Source organism: Elephas maximus, chromosome 7, assembly GCF_024166365.1.
Source record: "Elephas maximus indicus isolate mEleMax1 chromosome 7, mEleMax1 primary haplotype, whole genome shotgun sequence".
Classification (NCBI taxonomy): Eukaryota; Metazoa; Chordata; class Mammalia; order Proboscidea; family Elephantidae; genus Elephas; species Elephas maximus.
In genome coordinates this window covers 38,641,947-38,664,952 of record NC_064825.1, presented here as the reverse complement: position 1 = coordinate 38,664,952, position 23,006 = coordinate 38,641,947, and the positions used below count along the sequence as shown (strand labels likewise).

General features: G+C 37.9%; 1 protein-coding gene across 2 annotated transcripts in view; it reads right to left on the bottom strand.

The window, feature by feature from the left end:
• Positions 1-319: 319 nt before the first annotated feature.
• RAB30 (RAB30, member RAS oncogene family) overlaps positions 320-23,006 on the bottom strand; it is a 94,009-nt gene continuing 71,322 nt past the window's right edge. Inside the window, exons 2-4 of one of the 2 annotated variants that reach the window (XM_049889639.1) lie at positions 20,000-20,083; positions 13,914-14,097; positions 320-10,911 (exon numbers count right to left, since the gene is read on the bottom strand). In XM_049889639.1, the coding sequence (XP_049745596.1) occupies positions 10,661-10,911; positions 13,914-14,097; positions 20,000-20,083 (519 nt within the window). In that variant the 3' untranslated portion in view covers positions 320-10,660. The remainder of the gene's footprint in view (positions 10,912-13,913; positions 14,098-19,999; positions 20,084-23,006) is intronic. The other variant, XM_049889638.1, reaches the window with a different exon arrangement.

The following is a 23,006-nucleotide window of genomic DNA, read 5'->3' as shown; positions in this document are numbered from 1 at the left end:
AACGTGCAAGATTAAATAACTTGTCCAAATTCCCTTAATGGGAAAAGCAAACAGAAGGAAAAAACGTCAGAGACAAGCTTTACTTTTTCTTCCAGCTACTGGTTTTTCCCCTCCCCACAGGCTTGGCTGCTTGCAACTTACTACATCATATTAGAACTATATGAAATTGCCAATACTTGACTGTTTTTGACCCACAAAACAGCAATTTCATGTGGTTGAAACTAATATTAATAGTGGATCACTTAAAACCACAAAATTTATAAATTCAGAGATATCTGTAAACACATCCTTTTAATGAAGGTGCTAAAATAGCAAAATTAAGTTTCACACCATCTGCAGAGAAATTGTCATTGGACAATAACATAGTAAATGATTCTATAAAGCTCAGTACTTTATAAATGCTAAATGATAATAACAGATAAGGTTACAGATTGTCTATAGTCAGTTAACTAAGAACACTATGCCATCAACTCTAAAGGCATAGGTTTGATCCCCTTGTCACCCTGTTAACTCTATCCTCCATGACCCACTGTACTTGTTCTTAATCCAAGACACTTGTCTGTTAAATGTATGTCCCAAGACAGAGAAAGGCAAGGATTGGAGTGGGGATGGATCTTAAGAAAAGGTGCAAATTTATGATGCTTACAGTGGGGGTACCCGAAATCTGTTGCCATCAAGTCAATTTCGACTCATAGGGACCCTATAGGACAGAGTAGAACTGTCCCATAGAGTTTCCAAGGAGCACCTGGTGGATTCAAACTGCTAACCTTTTCATTAGCAGCCATAGCACTTAACCGCTATGCCACCAAGGTTTCCACACAGTGCGGTGTTGGGGTCATCTAAAAGCAGATTCCTGCACCTGCCCTGTATGCTCGATATACTATGGTGAATAAATGAATAGGTGAATGAATGAGTGCCTTACCAGTGATGAGTAAGTAGTTTCATCCTAAATATGAAAGATAATGTAAGTTATATCTCTAAAGAATATAGAACTATGGAATGTTTTTTAGCTGGAAGGGAATGTAATCATATCTAACCCAGTATACATACTCTGTAGTTGGGGAAATTAAGGCTTGAAATCAAATGTCAAAATCACACAACTTCTCAGTGTCAGAACTGGGACTAGAATTTATAATTCCTGGTTCTCAGTATAGTATTTCTTTCAGTATATCATAGGATGAAACATCTTTCTCACCAGTAGAAATAATAAGCAGATAATTTTCACATCCCAAATATAACAGGTCTTATTTAGTGCTATAACTGGAGGAGGCCTTAAAGATTATCTAATCTTGCCTCTTATTTTGAAAAGGAGAAGACTATGGTGCAACGTGTTAGATGACTTGGCCAAGCTAGCCAACTGAAAAATCAACGTTCCAACTCAAGTCTCCAGATGCCCAAATCCAGAGCACATTCCACATCACACTGAAAGGCAGTTAGTGTACTTAAACATTATTTGATTTTTACATGCTTTGATGGCAATGATCCTCCAAAATATGGGCAACAGGAAGTGTTTATTTCTGTACAAGTACATGGGAAAGCAATTTTCATTTAGCTTTTTAAAAAATTGTTACAAATTTTAAAAATACATTCATCCTTTGCACACAAAATACATTATTTTTGCTTTTACTCTCAGTATGAATTATGGACAGTTAGGTGGTTTGATGATTTGACTATCTTTTTTCAAGAAGGAAAATTCAAACTTGAAAAGATCGTCAACATATTAAAGAAATTATATATTAAAAATGATCCTTTATTGAATCCTAAAAAATTGAGTAAGAAGTCCTCTCCAGCATGATTTGTAGTTGTCCTTTGAAACAGTGCAGAGGACTTTAGAAATTCTGGATGTGATGACAACCCAATTTCTGAAGACTGAAGCAGTTTTTGTAAAATTGATTATTATATCTAAAAGACAGGCTTACAAAAAATTCTTAAGGACATATTGGGGAATTAGCCATTATTTAGCGGTCACCTAATTGATTGGTTTAAGATTATAAATTACATTCTCCAAGTATGATTTTAAGAGATTTTACTCAAATGAACCGAAGTTACTTGATTTGTTATAGAATTCCTTTTGAGAGAGATGTGAAAACATATGTCCACACAAAAATTTCTACACCAGTGTTCAAAGCAGCATTGTTCACTGTAGCCAAAAGGAGATACAACTCAAATGTTCACCAAGTGATGAATGGATAAATAAAATGTGGCATGTCCATGCAATACAATATTATCCAGCCATAAAATTATATAAAGTACTGATTCATGCTGCGACATGGGTGAACCTTGATAACATTATGCTAAGTGAAAAAAGCCAGACACAAAAGGCTGCATATTGTATGATTCCATTTATATGAAATGTCCAGAACAGGCAAATCTATAGAGACAGTAAATTAATGGTTGCCAGTCATCTTCATGATTGCTAATGGGTTTCGGGTTTCTTTTGGGTGAAGAAAGTGTTCTGGAATTAGTGGTCATGGTTGTACATCATTAGGAATGCTATAAAAGCTAGTGAATTAAACACTTTAAAAGCGCCAATTGTATAGTATGTGAATTATATCTTAATAAAGAGAGAGAGAGAGATGCAACTTCATTAAAAACTATTTTGTTCAGGTTCCTCTCCTCCTCCCCTCTTATTTAATGTTGATTGAATTCTTCATACAATCACCATTCCACAGAATGTTTTCAGCTAATTGAGTTCAGGTCATCATTGGCTATATTTCTAACAGGCTTTTCGTTAAGCAAAAAAAAAAAAAAGCACAAAGCATAATACAGTGTACTATTAATATTTACATATTAATATTTAAAACCAAGTGTAATGCTTGTGTTGAAGGTGATGGTTAGATTCTATATCCTAATGTATTCAGATTTTACTGAGAGCCTATACTTAAAACCCATAGCCAAATATTAAGAGTAAGTTCATAAGACTTGATGATTAACATCTTTGTTAAAACTACACATATGTTAAAGAACCATGTTTTGATGGAAAGAGCAGGGGGGTAGTAGGGGATCAGGAATTCTCTAAGTTCATAAAACAGCTTCTCTAAATATTATAACCAGCGGCTGAGAAGATCTCCAGAATTTTATATTTTGCATTTTATTCCATCCCTATACTAAAGCATGCATAAAAATGTGTAGAACAGTATATATATGGAGTACACTTTCTTCCTTTAAATTACAAAAAAAATCCTTATTAACCCTTTATTATCTGAAAATTCGAGCAGAGTTCTTTTGCTGAAAGCAGCAATTTTCTCATGCACTAATCCAATATATTTGTGTAGCTCCTTTATATACCTGTCAAGGAGCTCCAATCATCTGGTATGTCTAGAAGACACTTCAGTGAGTAGAAATCAGAAGACAGCATTCCAGTCATTTGAAATGTTCTCTAACAGGGACATGAAAGCCTCAACACATCATAAAGGGATAAGAGGATTTTTTAAAAAATATTTTAATACATCAGTTGACATTCATTGTCAAATAGTCTACAAGAAATCTCCGCTAGCATTCTGCAATTATATAGGACAAGAGAATTTTATTCCTAATGATTACATTCCACAAAACAATATGTTTAGCAGCTGCTTTTCAAAGGGGTTGTCAAGTTTTACTATTGTTATTTAATCCAGGCATAATTGTGTAACCTTAAACAAAAGCCGTGCACCATTCAACTAGTGATAAATTGTCCTAACACAACAGATTTTTACCTTTATTAGGCAAAAATTTATTTGGTACTATAATTTTTATTTTAGAGCTTAGTGCACATGTAGTCAGGGAAAGAAACCCTGCTCATTTGAGTTTTGGTAATGTCATACATGAAATTAAATGCTAAAAGCAGATCAAAAATGAGATCCATGACTCCATTTTTTCCCGCCAGGAGAAACCATACCACACCCCAGTATAGTTCTTCAGAAGCACACTTTGTCATCAATAATAGTTATAATTATTGTTATAACTATGTTATAACTAAAGAGGAAAAATACATGTATAACAGAAGAATTAACAGTAAGAATATGGTCTGAATTTGATACTAGTAAGAAGCTAAGAGCTAGTAAGTATCGATCCTGACAATCACCATCGTAACAATGAGCTTTTTTCTGTCATTTAAAAAAAAAAAAAAAAATGAGGCAAAAAGAATAATAAATGATAAAAGTGGCCACTTAAAAAGAACATAGGGATCATCTCATTTTTCTTCCCACAGAGAATGGGATGAAGAGGAAGGAGGTTTAAATTGTACTGTGAGGTATTTGAGTTCTAAGAGTAAATTTCCTGATGTGATGATAAGTTTACAACCCTAGAATTGCCTATCAGGAGCAAGAATACCTTTCCTGAAGTATGTTAAAAAAAAAAAAAAAATGGAGGATGTCTCTGGTGTACAGTAGTGCTGAAATGCAGAATAATGGATGAAGTAAGTGGCTTCCTTTTAAGGCACCCTTTCAGAAACAGAGCTCTTTTATTTGAAGCCAGCAAGGAAGGGTTCTTTGTTTTGTTCCTGCATGACCTATAGTTGTATCAGACCATCCAAAGTATGTTCTTAAGGAGAAAATAACTAATATTTGACTGCTGTTTATCAAGACTATACTTTCAATTTATCTCATTTAATTTTCACAGTAATCCTGATAGGTATTGAGTCCATCTCATAGATGGAAAAACTAGTGCTCAAGGAGATTGTGCTTTGCATAAGAGTCATGGCTAATTAGTGCCAGTACTAGGACTCCTCACACCTAACCTAGTGTTCTCCCTTCTGTACCATGACACCTCCCTTTATCATTTGCTGAAGTATCAAAGCTACCACACACCAAGTATTCTATCAGGAACTAGAACACAGCATCTGCAAAAATTCTGCTTTAACTCAGTGGGAAAGTAAAATTTTGACTCATATGTATCAGGAAGTTAATCAAAGAATTGGTGGGCATGCCTGTCCGTTTTCCCATTCTTGTCTATAATATTCTTTGGATTCCAGCAGACGTGGCTGTGGCAGCATGGTTGTCCAACTTCCACTTTTGCCCCTTTTGAATATATGCCAAATAAAACTTTCTTTTTGCTTTTAAAAAAAAAAGAATCGGTGGCTAGCTTTTGTGCTCTGACCTCTCATCCAAAGGATTCAAAGAAAGTTTCTTGCCCTACTGATGCAAGACCAATGACATTTTTTAAAAGAGCAATGAAGAACTATATATCAGCCTACCAAGTGTGCAAACTATTTATCAGATGGAATAATTAGGGTGATAGGCTTTATTAGCAAAATTAACTTATAGTTACTTCTGATTTTCAAATCAAGGATCTGTGTTTATTACTTTTTATATGAAGCAATTTGATTTCAGTTCTTTTAAAAATATTTTCAGATCATGTTTTCTCAAGAGACTCAAACCAACTAACCAAATATCTTCCAAAATAGGTCTTGAGGGTTGCTTTATGCCAGTGACCCACCAGCCCATCTCTCATGGGAGCTGCAAAACGTCATGTTGGTATTTTCATGAGATCTTTAACTGAAGATTCTGCTCTGCTAAAAAGACCTACCCTGAAATCCCGAAGAAAAAAAATATACCCATTATTCACTAAACAGCATAGCCTAAGTTTGGCAATGATTAATGAACAATTTCTGTGGTTTTATGTAACTAAAGTTTTTGAGTACATTCTTAATTCAAAAGCCAGTTTGTGATTTTAACAGGACATCAATGAATGGACTGACAAAGCAATCTCTGCACAGGGTATAATGGCATGTTTGACCTTACATGTAAACTTCTCTTTGGATGCTGGGATGCACTTTGCCCAGGGCTTTGAACCATTCCATTCCAGTTCAAATCCCTGCTGAGAATTTGTATCTCCACCCCAGATATACTGAATCAGAATCTACAGTTTAACAAGATCCCCAGGTGATTCTTACGTATAATAAATTTTGAGTACCACTGCTCTACTGGTGGTTATCAGAATTGGTCCCTAATCAGCAGCAATTAGCATCACCTGGAAATTTGTTGGAAACATTTTCAGCAGGGGTGCAATCTGGAACAAACAGGCTCAAAGTCCTGCTTTTGGCAAAAGAGCAAAGCCTTTTATAAAAAAAAAAAATCATTAGCTATGGGTCAATAAATATTTACCTGAATGTGTCATAAGGGACAAAGTACTGCAACATACGATTGATTTTAAGTTTATAAATCATCTAGTTCAACCCTCAACCAGTGCTTGGATCCTCTCCACATCATCTTTGCCAAGTGCTGATCTAGCCTCTGCTTGAAAACCAATGACAGAGAACATATCATCTGAGGCAGCCCCTTCCATTGTGGACCAGCTTTCTGAGACAGTTTTTCCTGACATGGGACCCAAATCTGTAGTCCTATAACCTCTATCCTGTGGGCTTTTGGATTATAAAGTTTTACAAATAGCAGCTCATCAAATATTTGAGCACTAATTACATTCCTTTCTCTTTCTCAGGTTAAATCTTCCAAAGTCCCTCAAGTACCCTGTAAATGTCTTAAACTCCTTCACCATTTTGCTTATGCCTCAGTTTGTCTTTAATTTTAAAGTATGACTCAGGAAAGGAAATGAGGTGCCATCTCCCTTGTTCTAGCATCACTTTACTAGCTGAAGGGATGATAATTTCTTAATTCAGTATGTTTCTACCCAGCATGCAGGCAGCTTTTCTTGCAAGCACAAATGGGTTCATGTTACAAAAATAAAATCCAAAAAGAAGAAAGAAAACCAGCCCTCCTTTATCCCAAAATCAGGGTGAAACCAGAGTTTGTGGAATATCTGTCTAAAGAATGAGCGGCAAAGGTTTTTTTCACTGCTTTTAATTTTCAAGTTAAGTCTCAAAAGTATTATAATAGTCTCATTAAAAATAACATCTGTCAGGAACATGGTTGATGAAATCAAAAAAAAAAAAAAAATGGCAAAACCCAGAAGAGCTCTTCCAGAGGCTAATAGAGCAGTGATCCTTATGTATTTATGACTATGACATATACAGAGTTTCGGAGGGTAAAGAAATAGAAAGTATCTTTGAAGCCATTGGTTTGATATGTGAAAAAAAAAGAAACCATTTTTTGATTATAATAAAATGATATTCATGTGACTTGGTTTATAAAAAAAGATATTTTTACTTTAGTCAGAGACCAGTTCAAAAGCACTTGCAACTGGTATTTATTCAGAACAATTCATTAACAGAAACTTGATTTTGGCCTTGGAAAAATTATTGGAATAGCTTAACGGGTAAAGGAAGTGAATCATTCCACTGCGGGGGTCACCAGTGTCCTCCAAAGGCATATATACTCCTGAACAGAAGAAAGAAGAATCCAGTTCTCTGTTAAATTTCCCTCTTCCTTCCAATAAATCTGAATTGCTTAAAATAAGTAATCCTAATACAAATAGCTTATTTTGGTCAGTGGCTTCTACCTCCTTTCTTACCAAACTCTAAATCAGAGCTGTAAAAGTAGTCAAATCCATTCATTTGATTTTCACTTTTGGTTATTTTTTGCCACTTTACTCAGAAAGAGATGCTAACATGTCTAAAACACAAGGAAGATGAAAGGCCAGGAAAAGCCAATGGCCTAACCAAAGTAATTCACAGAAAGGATAATTGGCCCTGTATAATTAAAACTAAGAGTTAATACAATCCAACAAATTTAATAAAAGCATACTAAAAAATAAAAAACCTTGCATAGGCAATGGAGAAAATATAAGATCCTTTGAGGACAGTCTATACAAAGCCATAATAAAATATTAATATCAGGAAAGTATATGACTCCATAACATGAATGCCTTTTCATTGGAAATTGAAAAAAGTTCTGCCATATATTTAATAACATTATTTAAAAGGAAAAAAGATCGTACCAAAAATGGAAGAAATGGACTCTTGGAGTCAGACCAAGCCAAACTAAATTATGAAGCAGCAGCTCTTTTTTCACCCACCATTAATGGGAATTAATTTTTATCTAAAGTAGGCTCATCTTGGCAAATACTCCCATATCAATGAGAACTATTAGGTAAACCAATATGCTTAGGTCCTGGCCTGAGCTAAGATGACTACATTTAATTTAGTGTCCTTCCTCAAGTTCTACTTGAAGGAATTTCTATTTGACCAGAAAAGCTCCTCTTAGCACTAAGTCGTTTATTAGCATTTATTGAATATGTACAATATTACCAGGGACTGTTCTCAAGCTTGGGATACGTCAATAAAGAAATGTCCGTAAGGCCTAATGTGGAGTTCACACAACTAAAGAACAAAAAGAAACAAAGCCCCACATTCTCACGTGTCTCTGCTGGTTGGCTACGGATAGATGACTATAAGCAGAAGGGCTGGGAGGAGTAACAGGGAGGCAAGGTGCCAAGATCAGAGCTTTCTAATCCCCTTCTGATCCTGGTCAAGCAAGGGTAGATAGAAGAGGCTAAGCCCTAATCAAACCAAACCCAGTGCCACTGAGTCGATTCCGACTCATAGCGGCTAAGCCCTAGGGAATGAGAATTTCAGAATACAAGTGTGGCCGTAGAAGCTATTATTTTACAACTAAATTTGTCCAATCTAACAAATTTTCTCCACATTTGCAAAGCAACTTCATTCTCAACATTTGAGTCATGCTATGCTTAGGGCAATGAATATTTGCTGTAAATGAAAGGTAACAAATCTAAACATAGGGGCGTCTCCTACAGTTTAAAAAGTTCTTCTGTCCACCTTTATCAGCTTATTTTCTGAATTCTTTTAGTTACCGACTTACTGAAAAAGATGGGGTGGGAAAGGCAATGATTATTATAAATTATTTTGGTTAGTTTTTATTAAAATTTTTTTTCTTTCCTATGGAGACAGATTCTAAAATAAAACAATTCAAACTCTGGGATCCTCTTCTCTTACCCAAAGACAAACACAGTGAGGCCAACCAAAAGTATCAGTCCCTTAAACGATGTGTATAATACCCATGTGCAAGAGACTGGTAACTCTGAAACGTGCTGCAGAAATGCCAGAGTGTTTTATCAATATCGTATCTCTACACGACTCGTTTCTTTAAAGTTAAATCGCTTTCAAACATTAACACATCAGGACTGAGATTGTCACCATCTACAGCAACAGTGGAATTACATATCATACCCTCAATCCATCACTCTTCCCTCAGGAATGCCAAGCAGCAAACTACAGAAACATCTGACAGCATCAACAACATACAGGTTTAATTATTTTCCCAATTTGCATTTAAGTCAGTGAACAAATTGGAAGGTATCAAAATTTGGCACTGAAAAAATAGTAACATATTCAGCAACATGTCTTCCATTTTGAGTCCTGTTTGAAAATTGGCAAAGTAAAGGCATATATACCTCCATTTGAATTGGAGATTTATAATAACACATGCATATAAGGAAGCAAGATGAAAAGGAAGAGCAGAAGGAAAGAGGGAAAGAGAAAATGAAGAGAAAGTAGAGAAAGAAAACAGAAAAGAATGTATGGTCATGAGTCTGAAAGTAACATTACTACATGAAGGAGGTGACAAATGACGGTTCAGCCTGCTTCCACAAGCAGAATATTTCTGAGGAGATCAATGAATATACAAAATGGTTTGTGAGATTTTTCATCTGTTGCTATTCTTACTTAACATCATATTAAAACATCTACAAAATTCTAAGCCTTGGTCTGTCCAAGATGGATAGTACCAGGAAATAAAAGATGTGACCTGCTATTAAGGACTGTGCTCTGCTTGGAACCCTGCACTGCAGTCCATACAACCACAGTAGTTTGGTCAGATCTGGCCTGTTTTCTCATACTACTCAGTGTCTTAGGGCTAATATTTCATATTAGAATAGCATCAGCCATTCATTTTTTTCTTTTTTTAAACTTTTTCATTTACCTAAAAGTCATGAAAGATGAGAGAATACAGAAAGAAAATAGTAGATATCTGGAGGGAAGCATGAAAGAAAAAGTATTCCCTTTTCAAACAAATCCACCCTAAAAAATGTAGTAATGAGTGCCAATTTGTGGACTTCCCCCCCCCTTTTTTTTTATTTCTACATAGTACATTTAAGGACATCGATGTACTAAAACGTTTGGTCTGTGAAATAGCGGAACCATTAGCACCAAAAGGAGTCATGGGGCTTGTATATATTAACAATGATTGTTGCTATTGGTCATGGGTAAAGGTTTCATTTCATTTTTACATCCCAAAGTTCTTGAAAGTGCCTGTGGACAAGAGAAATAACACTTTTTAAAATCTCCATGGGGTCATCAACACACACCACAGAGGAAGTACTTGGCCTTCCCAGTTTTGGTTTACCTGGTAAATGAGAAAACCAGGGCCCCCAGAGATTACCACTGAAGCCCTAAAGAATAGCCCCCACGTGCACCCACTGGTGTGCAGGAGGGATTTCTACAGTACATTTCCCCTTGGACTGTGTTCAGGAATGCGCTTTTACTTGCTTTTTTAAAAAATAAAAGCAACATGCTCTGCAGATCATGGAGCACCTAGTGCAATTTTTGCTTTGCTCCAACTCCAGACTGCAAAAGGGTGAAACCATTTTATGTTCTGCTAATGCTGACCTGTGGACAAGGCCCTTGGCCTGCCATGCTTTGTAAGCTCAGCAGCCCACAGGAGTCAGAAGGTCCGAGAGCAGGAGCCACAGTCATCGCCAGATCTCCCCAGCAATTGGTGGCCCATCAGGGCAGCTGCTGATTCCTTTTTCCTCTCCTTGCCTCAGCCTTTTAGTTGAAATTACAACAAGTCAAATAGCTGATGCTTTTCCCTTCTCCAGGTACGGGTGAAGATACATTGTTCACAAGTGTGTTCTGCCTGGCTTCACTGATGAGTCGGCATGCTAAGTCAAGGAAGAGTTTCTCCACATTATCAGATTCCTTGGCTGATGTCTCCAGGTAATACATGTCCTGAGCCTCTGAGAATTCTTCAGCTCTCTGCTGAGAAACCTCTCTCCTTTCAGCCAGATCAATCTTGTTGCCTGTAACAGTGATAAAGGAACCATCATTTGCCTTTTTGCAGCCTCAGAAGCATCAAAATTCAGCTCCAGATCTGAAGTCAAACCAGACAGATGGGCGAGTAAACCAAAGCAAATGTGATTGTGATTACTGGAATGTTTATTTTAAAATACCAGTGCTGTTTGTAATAGCAAAGAACTGGAAGCAATCCAAATGCCCATCAGTTGAAGACTGACTAAATAAACTATAGTACATCCACACAGTGGGGTTCTTTGCCAATGTCTAAAGCAATGAAGACTATCTCTCTATATTGCCGTGGAAGTATATATCGTATATATAGGATATATCAAGCGACAAAAGCAAAGTAGAAAAAAGTATATATAATATCCAAATGTCTGTCTAAAAAAGAGGGAAGACTATAAGTATATATATATATATATATTTTTTAAATGGGAGAATAAACCAAAATCTTAATTTAAAAAGTAATGGTTACTTGTGAAAACAACAGGGCTGAGCCAATAGGAATAGAGACTAGATCTCTCTAAATGTACTTTGCTTTGTAGATTTGACTTGAGAACCTTGTAAATGTTTTACACTTAGCTATACAACTATATATATATATACACACACATATATATGGTAACAATTACATAATCAATACAAAATTCAATTTTAAAACCAATCCCTAAAAATTGAAAGCAAAATTAAACAAATGAACATATGTATCACATTACCGGTATAACCACACAAAACCAAAACACCAAACCTGTTGCCGCTAAGTCAGTTCCAACTCTTGACCCCATATGTTACAGAGCAGAACTGCTCCATAGAATTTTTTTGGCTATAATCTTTACGGAAGCAGATCACCAGGCCTTTCTTCTGTGGTGCCACTGGGTGAGTTCAAACTGCCAACCTTTAGGTTAGTAGTCGAATGCAAACAGTTTGCGCCACCCAGGGACCTTGCACCACCACACTATTTCAAGTGATTTTAAGATATAGTGATTTAACTATTCATCTCTACTAGTCTATACTCTAAGAACAAAAAGGATTGAAGGAAAATATCTTGAGTTGTTTCAGTAATCATCTTATTGGCGGTAGTGCTGGTATTGTTATTCTGAGGCTGCTATATGTGTATTGTGGGATAAAGCAAGTGAGTAATTACACTGGTGTCACTGGGAACATGAAGTATGGGGAACAAGGAAATACGGCTGTAAGATTAATAAGATTAAGTAAAATCCCTGCAGTCCTGATCATAAATGGAAGTATCACTGTAAATAATTCATGGTGTATTTCATCTTAAGTTTTTTTTCTACTTCTCTTACCCTCGAAACCTTACAAAGGTGATATGTCAGCTGTGTTACTTGCCAACATTGCTTATGGTAAAAATGACCCCTGACTGGTAAATAACATCTGGCCTGGAAATTCTATGTATAAGTTATAAATACCTAATGGAAAGTCATAACTTTGGGCTTCCCTGAATGTGATGACTCTTCACTTGAAAAGACCCTGGAAGTTATGCCTATAGAGTTGTTATAAGAGATATTGGCTCCTTTGGGGCATTGAGTCTTCTAGGCCAGGCAGGTCCTGCATTTGCCTCTAGTGAGCCTTATTTCCTCACATCTGAGCTGTCAGGGTGGGGGAGAAAGGTGAAGGGGCAGAGCGCTCCTGGAAAGCTATGTGGACTACTATAGGAGATTACTTTTACTTAAGAGGAATGCTTAATGCTGTCCTGCTGGCAAGCAGTGCTTCCTGTCCTATATCCTTCTAAGTGAAGGTGATACCAAGTATAGCCTATGGTAGTCTTATGAGTCAGAATGGTTAGTAGAGGCTAATAATACAACCCTATCATGAATGCTGCATAATTCATCACACACACACACATACACACAAGTTCTGTCCACTGAAATCAATGACTAACCCAGTAGCAAAGAGCACTCCTAGCACTTAGATTGTAGCCTCTAAATAGTACTTCCGATCTAAAAGAAACAACTCTTCTTGGAGAAATAGCTAAGTCCAGATCTGTGCAGGAAATGCATAAGATGTGCCTATAAATGCTTGTCATACCAGAAAGCAAAAAATTTTTGAAATTCCTGGGATCTTGTCAAAAGGACTCAGAAGTCAATGTGAAGAAGCTCCAACTGTTGTTAAACCTGAACACCTGGAGCAACAATAATAATAATTGCAAGGGACTAAACTACATCAAAAATATTTAAATCCGTACGTTCATAATGATATTCAAAATACAAAACTCCAGTGGTTACTTTTGAAAAATATGAGGGTACCAACTCATTACCTTGAAATCTGGTGAGTAAAAAGAATCAAGCATTTTTCCTGCCTTATGAGAACTGCACCTCAGGATACCTAACAGTGCCTATGAAGCATTTTTGTTAACACTTCCATTACCACTAGAGGAGTTTTTAGTGATCTGGTCCATTTCACTGCAATTCCATTTTTAATGGATATATTTGTCACCAAAGAAAATCATGGTTGTTTTTTGCTTTTGTTGTTCCACCCCTATAAACAGAGGTCCTATTCTCCTTCTACAAGATAAAACAAATTGCAGCATTTCCCTTAGGGGATTCTTTCTGAAATCAGCATATATGTAAAAAGGGAAAAAATTAACCAAAGTCTGTTTTTCAGGCAATAAACAATTGCTTCAATAATGAATTTTACATCAACTTAAGAGATAAATTTTAGTTGTAGATGAACAGCTTCCATGATCTCGTAATCAGATTTTTTAAATGTTTAGCAGTTCACATAACTTTCATGAGAGTCCAAATTCTTCCTAGAGCCTGCATTGATAGAAAAATCAATCACCAAGTACTTTCTACTCTAGTTTTCTAAATTATCATCATGGGATAGAGCCTATTTCATTTTCTCTTCAATTGCAGAAGAACTGAAAGTTAACTGCATGAATTATAGATCTATAGACTATATCCTTGGAAAATACCAAGGCACAAGCCTAGTGTGATTAAAAGTTCTGATGCCCACAAATCAGTTTCCCACCTCATTAGGCCTTACTTACCCACTAGCACAGTGATGACCTTGTTGCTGGCATATTGTTCTATTTCTCGCAGCCACTCAGGAAGGCAACGGAAGGACTCCTCACAGGTTATGTCATAGGTGAGGATCAAGGCATTGGCGCTTCGGTAATAACTCTGGGTAATGGATCGAAATCTCTCTTGACCTGCTGTGTCCCAGATCTGTAGCTATAAAGGCATAAAAGAAGGATCAGGTCAGAGAAGCAGAAAAGAAGGAAAGCGTTGCCTTGCTTTAGTTTGTGATTGGGAAGACCTTCACTTACATGATTATTTTCTGTCATGAAAAAAATCACTTATAATGTTTTTTTCTTAATTTGTTGGATGCTCCTGGGTAGGGAGAGAGGTTTGTTTTGTTTTTTGGTTTTTTTTTTTTTTTTTTCTTTGTTAGAGTATTTAAGAGTTTCCCCTTTATTCTTAAAAAAAGAAAAACTTATCATTTATTATGTACCAAGCTCTACTCCAAGTATTTTATATGTATTAACTCACTTAGCCCTCAAATAACCACATAAAAACCAAACTAGTTGCCATCAAGTCCATTCTGACTCATGGTGACCCCGTGTGTGTCAGAGTAGCACTGTGCCCCATAGGGTTTTCAATGGCTGATTTTCGGAAGTAGATCACCAGGCCTTTCTTCCAAGGTGCCTCCGGGAGGAAGAGAACCTCCAACCTTTTGGTTAGCAGCCAAGTACATTAACTGATTGTGCCACCCAGGGTCTTCAATAACCACATACTACTGTATACCAAATCCACACCTGAAGAAACTGAGGCACAGAGAGATTAAGTAACTTTCTCAGAGTCTCACACCCAGTATATCCCAGAGCCAGCTGAACCCAGGCATTCTGGCCCCAGAGTCTATGCTCTTCACCATGATGCCATATTACAAAAGTTGGCATACAAGGCAAACTATCATTCTGTCACTGCTGGCATTTCATTCAGCAACCACAGAGGGGAGAAATCCAACCTTGCCACCTTTCCAGTTCACAATTCAAACGAACATATTGAGGTATTATCTTTGTTAATGAAATCGGGGCAATACCACGGCAGACAAAGGAAATAATTCTTCACCACTTTTAAGCCTTAGGCAAATTACTTAATCTCTCTGGGCTTCCGTCCTTGCTTTACAAAATGGAGTTAATAATAGGCAACCTGCTGAAAGTTCACATTTTCTGAAGTCTTTCACCAGTCCTAAGACCTAATATATGATAGTTCTAATAACAGTGAAAAAGGTAGAATACTTTCTACTCCTTCCTGAAATTCTCTGCACAGAGTAGAAGACTACTGAAAGAGAACTATTCCCAGAGACAACACTGGTGCAGGTACATCAGAAGATCTTGAGGAACAGCATCAACATCAACAATAATGATAATCTTCTCTTTTAACTGCATACATTTTACAGATCACAAGGTACATTCACCCCATAGATACAACATCACTTCCTCAAGGAAGGCCTACCAGAGCCTTCAGATTTGGCCAGGGGCCCCATTCCCCCTCCTCCCCATATCCTTTCCTGCAACACACCTTATGATTCTCCCTCGTGGCACCTAACATATCTGAATCATTTATTTGTAATCATTTACTTAACAGCTGTCTTCCCCACTAGAGCGAAAGCTTCACGAGGGGCAAATCACGGTATATTTATTCACAGTTTTAGTAGAGTTTTATCTCCTTGCTATATAGAGTGCCTGGCAAACAGAAGATGCTCAACTATTTATTGATAGTCTCATTTAATCCTTACACTAACCAAGTGAGGTTATGCCTCCCCTTCATTAATGGGAAATGGTCATTCATGAAGCTGAGACTCAAGTGTCTGCATCCCAGGTGAAGACTCATTCCATACCACCATGCTGCTTTTGCCACCAGAGACTAATTTAAATATACAACTGCATCCAAAGAGCATGAATCAGTTGGTGTCACTCTCTCCCCATACCAGTTTAGCTGAAGAGACTGGTGAGTGACTGGTAGTCCCTGCCACGGATCAGCAGCACACAGGCTCTCCTTTGATTTGAACTCACAGCTGGTCTTTGATGATATACATGAAAGTTTGCATATGCTGAAGACTACCATACAAGTGTTATGGCCCTTTTGCTGGGACAATGCAATTTCTATTCTCTGCCTCAAATCTAGGGACATGGTTTTCCTCTGCCATGATGGGTCTCAGAACAACAGGCTATTGTTTCAGACTGAGCCACTAAAAATACTTGTGGTTGGATTTAAAGACTGTCAGTCATTAGAAATCAGTACGCCCTCATGACTGGCACATCTTGAGAACAGCTTTAAGGGTGAAAACACTGTAATATTGTCTAGAATAGTGGTTTTCTGGCCTTGCCAAGATATATGCTGCTTTCTCATAGAGGGCTGCCTGTTTCTTGATTCTTGAGGATATTCACATTTCACTCACTACTTTTATCACTAAACTTGGCTTCACCATTTTCTCCACAATTCATTTGCTCCTTTCAGTACTTATGGCACATTAATATATGCAGGGTACTTTGCTAGGCACAGGGAGAATACAAAGATGAATAAAACATGATCTCCAACCGCAAAGAGCTCATAGTGAATAGGGAGACAAACACATAGTTAGTTAACCATAGTACAATATGAGATGTTCTACTAAAGAGGCATGAGCAGGAGCAAGTGTCTCCCAGTGGTAGTCTCAAGCCCAGCAATATGTTCTCAATACTGCAGCCATGAGCTTTCTAACCCACGTTTCTAACTCTCACCTCCAACATGGGCTTACACTATTTGTTTACTCTTTCCTTTGCCCACTGCTTACATCTCCATTGCCTCACTGCCACAAAAATGTATTACAATCATTGGTTTACTTGTCTGTCTCCTTACAAGACTGAGTTCTTTGAGGGCAAGGGCTGTCTCTTACTTAACCTTATATATCCAGTGCCTTCCTAACACAGTACAGCTTCGTGTTGGACACATTTGAATGAATGAGTAACTGAATAAACAACAGACTGTGAAATCACAAAGGAGGGATTAATTCTGCTTAAAGATTAATAGGCTATTAAAAAAGATTTCCCAGATAAGATGCTATTTGAGCTAGACCGTAAGTGCCTGGAGGGCAAGGATGCTTTACCTAACAGTGTTTGGCACAAAGGATCTATTACAACACAGGCTAGATAGATGAGTGGATAGACAGATGGCTGAATGAACATATATATAAATACATGTACATACTTTCCTAACTCTCCCATCTCTGCAACATAGACCTGGTTGGAGAGAAATAAAGCAAATCATCTATTTCTATTATAATTAATCTCCTAAGGTTAAAATGCTTTAAACTGAGGTTAGAGCCTTACTTATTACTCATTACTTTACCATAGACTAAAAAAAGCAAAATCAATAGATAGGAGAAAATTGTGTAAATTTTTTAATTATATTTTCTACCCAAGGTTACTTGCATGATTCAGACCACTTTAAGACAAGGGCCTTTTCCTTCACTTTGCCTGTATTGATTTGCCACTGAGGCTTAATAGATCCAAGAGCCTTTTTAATACCTTTGATTCCCTGTCTTCAATCCTAGGAGCCATCCTAGAGAGAAGATGCTGTAGGAGAGGCTGAGAGAGGGTGATGAGAAGTCAGGAGAGAGACTTGGGTTCTACTCCTGGACTTGCCTTTCGCCACTTGAGCGATCCTGCTGCATAAGCCACCTGTGGCTTCCCTTTCCCATTGACTTTATCAGGCTCTGAGAAGGCCTGCAAACTACTAGCAAAAAGACACTTAAACATCATTAAGAAGAGATAGTCAGTAAATGTTAAAGAACAAGGACAAGAATATGTCTTAGTGAAGCCTGGACAACTCTGTCCTACTAAAAGATGGAGATGTTATTCCCCATATATCAGAGTGTTAATGAGGCCCTTGGATTAATATGGTTGAAAAAGGTCATTCTGTATCTTGATTTTATATGTTGGACTAGAAAGAATCACAGAAAAATTGAGTTGGACTTGATTAGGGAAATTAACCAACTCTCACTTTTTATAGATGAAAGTCCAGGGGCCAAAAGAGGTGATAGGGCCAGGAATTGCTCTATGAATACAACTCTTTTGAGGAGTCTGTGATCTGGTGGTAGAGTAAGACTTTATAAAGAGATGAATTTTAGCAGGGTATAATAAGCGCTTAAAATTAAGTTTATCATAAACAGAAAGTGGAATAAATGGAATACCTAAGCCTGGGGAGCCAGGAAAGAAAAATAAGCGTATTTTTTTAGGGTGGGGAGCATATCTTATTCACCTTTATTCGTGCCTGGCACATAGTAAGAAAAAAAAAAAAACCCTTGCCATCGAATTGATTTTGATTCATGGCAACCGTATGACAGAGTAGAACTGCCCCATAGGATTTCCAAGGAACGGCTGCTGATCTTTTGGTTAACAGCCAAACATTCCACTGTGCCACCAGGGCTCCCTAGCACATAGTACCATACCATACCCGTTGCCATAGAGTGGATTCCACCTCATAGCAACCCTAGAGGTCAGAGAAGAACTGCCCAATAGGGTTTCCAAGGAGCGCCAGGCGGATTCAAACTGCCAACGTTTTGGTTAGCAGCCAAACTCTTAACCACTACGCCACCAGGGTTTCCTGGCAAATGAATGAATCCATAAATGGGCAATGGGGTTATACATATATATGTATATAAATGGGAAACTCAAACATCTAGAATTAAAATGCCAATAGTTATCTTTAACTACTGAAAAAAGTAGTTATCTTAACTCCTTGAATTGGCAACAACCTCCCCTCTGCTGGAACAATAGAAGTTACAAAAGGCTGTTCCTGCGAATGCCTCTTCAGTGCACACTCCTACCTCTTCCTATCCCCATACCCTGGCTCCTTCTCCCCACCCTGACACTATTTTTCTGAGCTTTCTGGTTGGCATTTTCATGGAGTACACACTTTGCATTTGCCTTCCAGCACCCCCAGCTCTCCATTCGCTATCGTATTGGGTATGGATGTCTCTGGAGTAAGGAACTATGTTGAAAAGTTAGGGCTGGAACTCAGGAACTTCATCCTAAAGACTTCTCTGTGGCAGTAAGTGTCTACTAAAAGCTACAAAAGCATCATGGAGCTTCTCTGTCCTATCCAAGGCATTCGAAGGAAGGCGTACAGGTACACATGGGAGGAAGATGCAAATGACATGGACTCAAACTTGGGATGCTTAGGTTGGGATCTAGTTGGAATTCTGATGCCATAATTTGCATTGTGCTGCTGATGCCAGGGTCATCACTTCTTACTGTGGGATTCGGAGAGCTCCAAAAGATCTGACAGTGGAATTCCAAAAACTCTGAGGGGCAGGTAGAACACAGTGCTACAGATCAATATCTTTACCTTCCTTCCATGTAATTTAGTCTCTCTTCACATTGCTTTCCATCACCTGTGTCCTTACTTGTTCCAAGGTGTTGGGCCTATTTTGCCTTCATTCTCATCTTCTCTCATGGCAAGGGAGAACTTAGGGGAGCAGTGCAGTATACTGGCTGGCAAAACGAACACAAATCCTGGCTATATCACTTCCTAACTGTGGAGCCATGGATAAGTGAATTATGTAACCTCTCTTAAGCCTGTAAAATAAGAATAAAACCAACTGCCATGCTGGGTTTATAGTAAGGATTAAGTTAAATACAATAGCACCTAGCAGAGGGACTAACATAGCAGTTACTCAATGAGAACTATCTCCTTCCTCCCATTATGGATATACCATACTTCTAGGTACCAAACCATCCAGAAGACACAGGGGGTGAGGTCACGGATCCTTTCCTGGACTGCTCATTTAGTATCTCTCCCTTGCTAGAGGTAGGGGTACAGTGAGAGACAGGGTGATTCTAGTAAATGACTTAATATGACTGACTGACCCATAATGAAATGTAATCAGTATGGGGCTGTTGAAATCATCTGCAATCCCTTCCTGCCCCTATAAAGGGACTAGAAGAACTCTGGAAATAAGCTGGCATGACTGAGTATATTAGTTTCAATGTGGGTTTCAGTTAGGAGATTTAAAAAATGTTAAGAAAACACTACTTCCTAAACTCTCACATAGCACAAAGAAAACCTTATTAAACATTTGGCATCTTACCTTTACTTTTTCACCATTAATCTCCACTGTCTTAATCATAAAATCAACTCCAATTGTGGCTCCTTGACCTGGGGGGAAAAGACCCTAAAGAAGAAATAACAGAAAATAACAGTTAAGCAAATCCTGCAATTAAATGAAATTTTTCCCCCTTCTCACCCATCACCAGGCCCTTCCTCACCCATCACCGGGCTCAGCAATACTGGTAGAAAAGAGAACTCTGGTTAGTGTCATAGGAGCCCTGTTTAATTTAACTTTGTATGTATGTTTTATGGGGAGGAGAGAGGAGGAGGAAATACCAAAAGAGGGAGAAGAAAGAGAAAACGGGAGAAAGAAAGGCAGAATAAGAGGGTGAAAGGAAGGAACTGGGAGAAGGGAGGGCAAGGCTCTGATTTTAAAGGATGAAACAGAAAATCAAACACAAGGATCAGATTGAGGAACATGGAGCCACAGGGATAAGGTCAGGATTGTTACGGTTAGGGGTAAAACGGATAGTTGCTCTAGAAGAAGCAAAATCCAGGAAGTACAAAGCTTAAAACTGGTTACCAGTTTGGTGCATGGCTAGTCATAGGGGTGGAAAACCAACATGAAGAAACAAACAAGAACTCAGCATGAAAAACACGAACGTGACAATGAAGCTGTGCAGTGTATAATACACACACAATTACGTGAGTTCAGGGCCAATAACACTAAGAAGAAAATCTAAGAAAATAAAGTAATTCAGGGAGACAGTATGGTAGAAATGGAGCTAAATAAGGAGGCAGCAGCCTTAGGATGTCTGTGTGACCTCAGGCAAACCAGTCCACCTCTCTGGGCCTAAGAATTATGCTCTTAAACTAGGAGGAAATGATATTTGTAAGAAAATGAGGCAATGAGTAGATCTCTGAATTACCCTCCAAATCAAAGGTTTTCAAATCTAATGTGTATGAGGCTTCTGTAAGCACTTTAAAACCAAAACAACTTTACCTCAAGCTGGAAGCTTAACCAGAACAACAGAATTTTAGCAAAATTACATGTATAAAGTAATTTACTATTACATAATATTTCCTGTAAGCCTGCAGAAGGGATTGGAAGTAGGAAGAAATTCTAACAAGAAGAATTCTTTCCTAGTTTCCTTTCCCTCATCCTTTGCATTCCAGAACTTCTAGAAACTAAAGTAAAATGGAGTTTATTAGCTCTGGCAGCTAAAATTGGGGTATCTTTTACTAAGTCCTCCTAACAAGAGGGTTCTTTAATTAAGTTTGAACTTAAAAGGCTGAGCTTCAAACCGACAGAAAATGTTCCATTGCATGTTTGCAAAAAGATATAAACGTTCCTAACTTTACACACAAATATTGAATCAATTTCCCTCTAATTTGGCTTCGCTCAATCACAAGCCTGCCAACTTTAAGTTGATAGCTCCAGCTGTTTTGCAGTCTATCAAATACAAAAAAAACAAAGCCTTCCCAATGTTTCCCCTGCCATTTTGTTCCTCAACCATCACAACTCAAAAACAGCTGAATGCAATTCATTTTAACTGCCCGCTAAATAAGCAAAATAAGCACAATCCTGTATATAAAGCAACTTTTGGAGGAGCTGAGGGGCTAGGAGGTGTAAAAAGTAGACAGAAAAGAAAAATAAGAAATGGGTGATCTGCATGTTAGTAAATTTAGTTTTCAAAAATGAAAGCATTTTTGCCTTCAATGACAAGGTTTATGCTTTTAAAGTCCAGATTCCTATGGTCTCAGAGGTTAGAACATGCAGGAGATAAAAATTATCAGGCTGAGAATCAGCAGATCTGGGTTCTAACCCTGGCCCTACCACTAATATGAAATGAAATCCTAAGCAAGTCATTCAGTCTTTCTAGACCTGAATTTTTCATCGGCAAAATGAGAAGAGTGGACTGAATAATCTCTAAGGAATCTTTCAGTAATAAGATAAGGCCAAGGGAACTTCTGATAAAGGAACTAAAAGCTCAGGGTATCTGCAGTCTTGTCCTCCTGTGAAAAGCAGAAAAGATTACTTATGTTAGGTGGAAGTAAAATCAGTTGGAATTTCTAATATAACTCCATGGCGGTTGACTGAGCCCAGGTGCCTGTTAGCTTTTTACTTTTAATTTCACTAGGCCAAGGCTTGAAAAAAAGCACGGGTTCTATTCTGTGCTCACTTATGATGCGAAAAACCCTGACATTTCTAAAGGTGACTCTCTGCCCTAGAGCTGTTTGTGTATCCAATCTGCCTCTCCGGTTTTCCATAGAACAGACTGTCAGAGCTGAAGGGGCCTTGGAGATTGTCTGGCCCCTCATGTGCAGCAGGGAGGCTCAGGAAAGGGTGGTAATTCACCCAGGCTCACATGACAAGCCAGGGGCAGAGCCAGGACTAGCGCCTGTGTCTGGACTCTCTAGTCAGTGTTCTTTCCCCAGCACCAGCTTGCCCTTTGCCTTAGATAGAGGAGCTGGTTGCAACTTTTCCCAACAACTACTTCATGAAAATGCAAGATGCATGCATGATGATCTTGACAAGGGCACCGTTCATATTTTTTTTAGGGAAAAATACAGAAGAAGATCAACTTCAGAATAATTTCTTACTCATTTTTTAATATAATCTCTGGCAGTGATTCTCAAACACGCAACACCAAAGAGAGCTTTGTACTTAGGTCATGTGATAAGGACTCAACCCAGAGGAAACATCCAATTCAGTTTAGATAATTCTTCACTGTTCCCATCTCATTCATAGTTAATAAACTTAGAAAATCAGCATATTTAGATCTAAACAAAAATGATTCACTCAGTTACCTGGGAGGATGTGAAGGGGAATAGGCAGAGAGCTTGATCAGTTAAATGTATATTTGAGTTTTTAAAAAATTAATGTTTAGGTTCAGTTTGATGTCCAGATTCATTTGCTACCACCTTTAGATTACTATTAACTAATAATCTATTTTTGATACTGCACACTGAAAGCAAAACCACCCGCCCTTTTCATTCGAGGAAGCAACAAGAGGTGTTAAGGGTTGGTGGTGGCCCACAGAGCC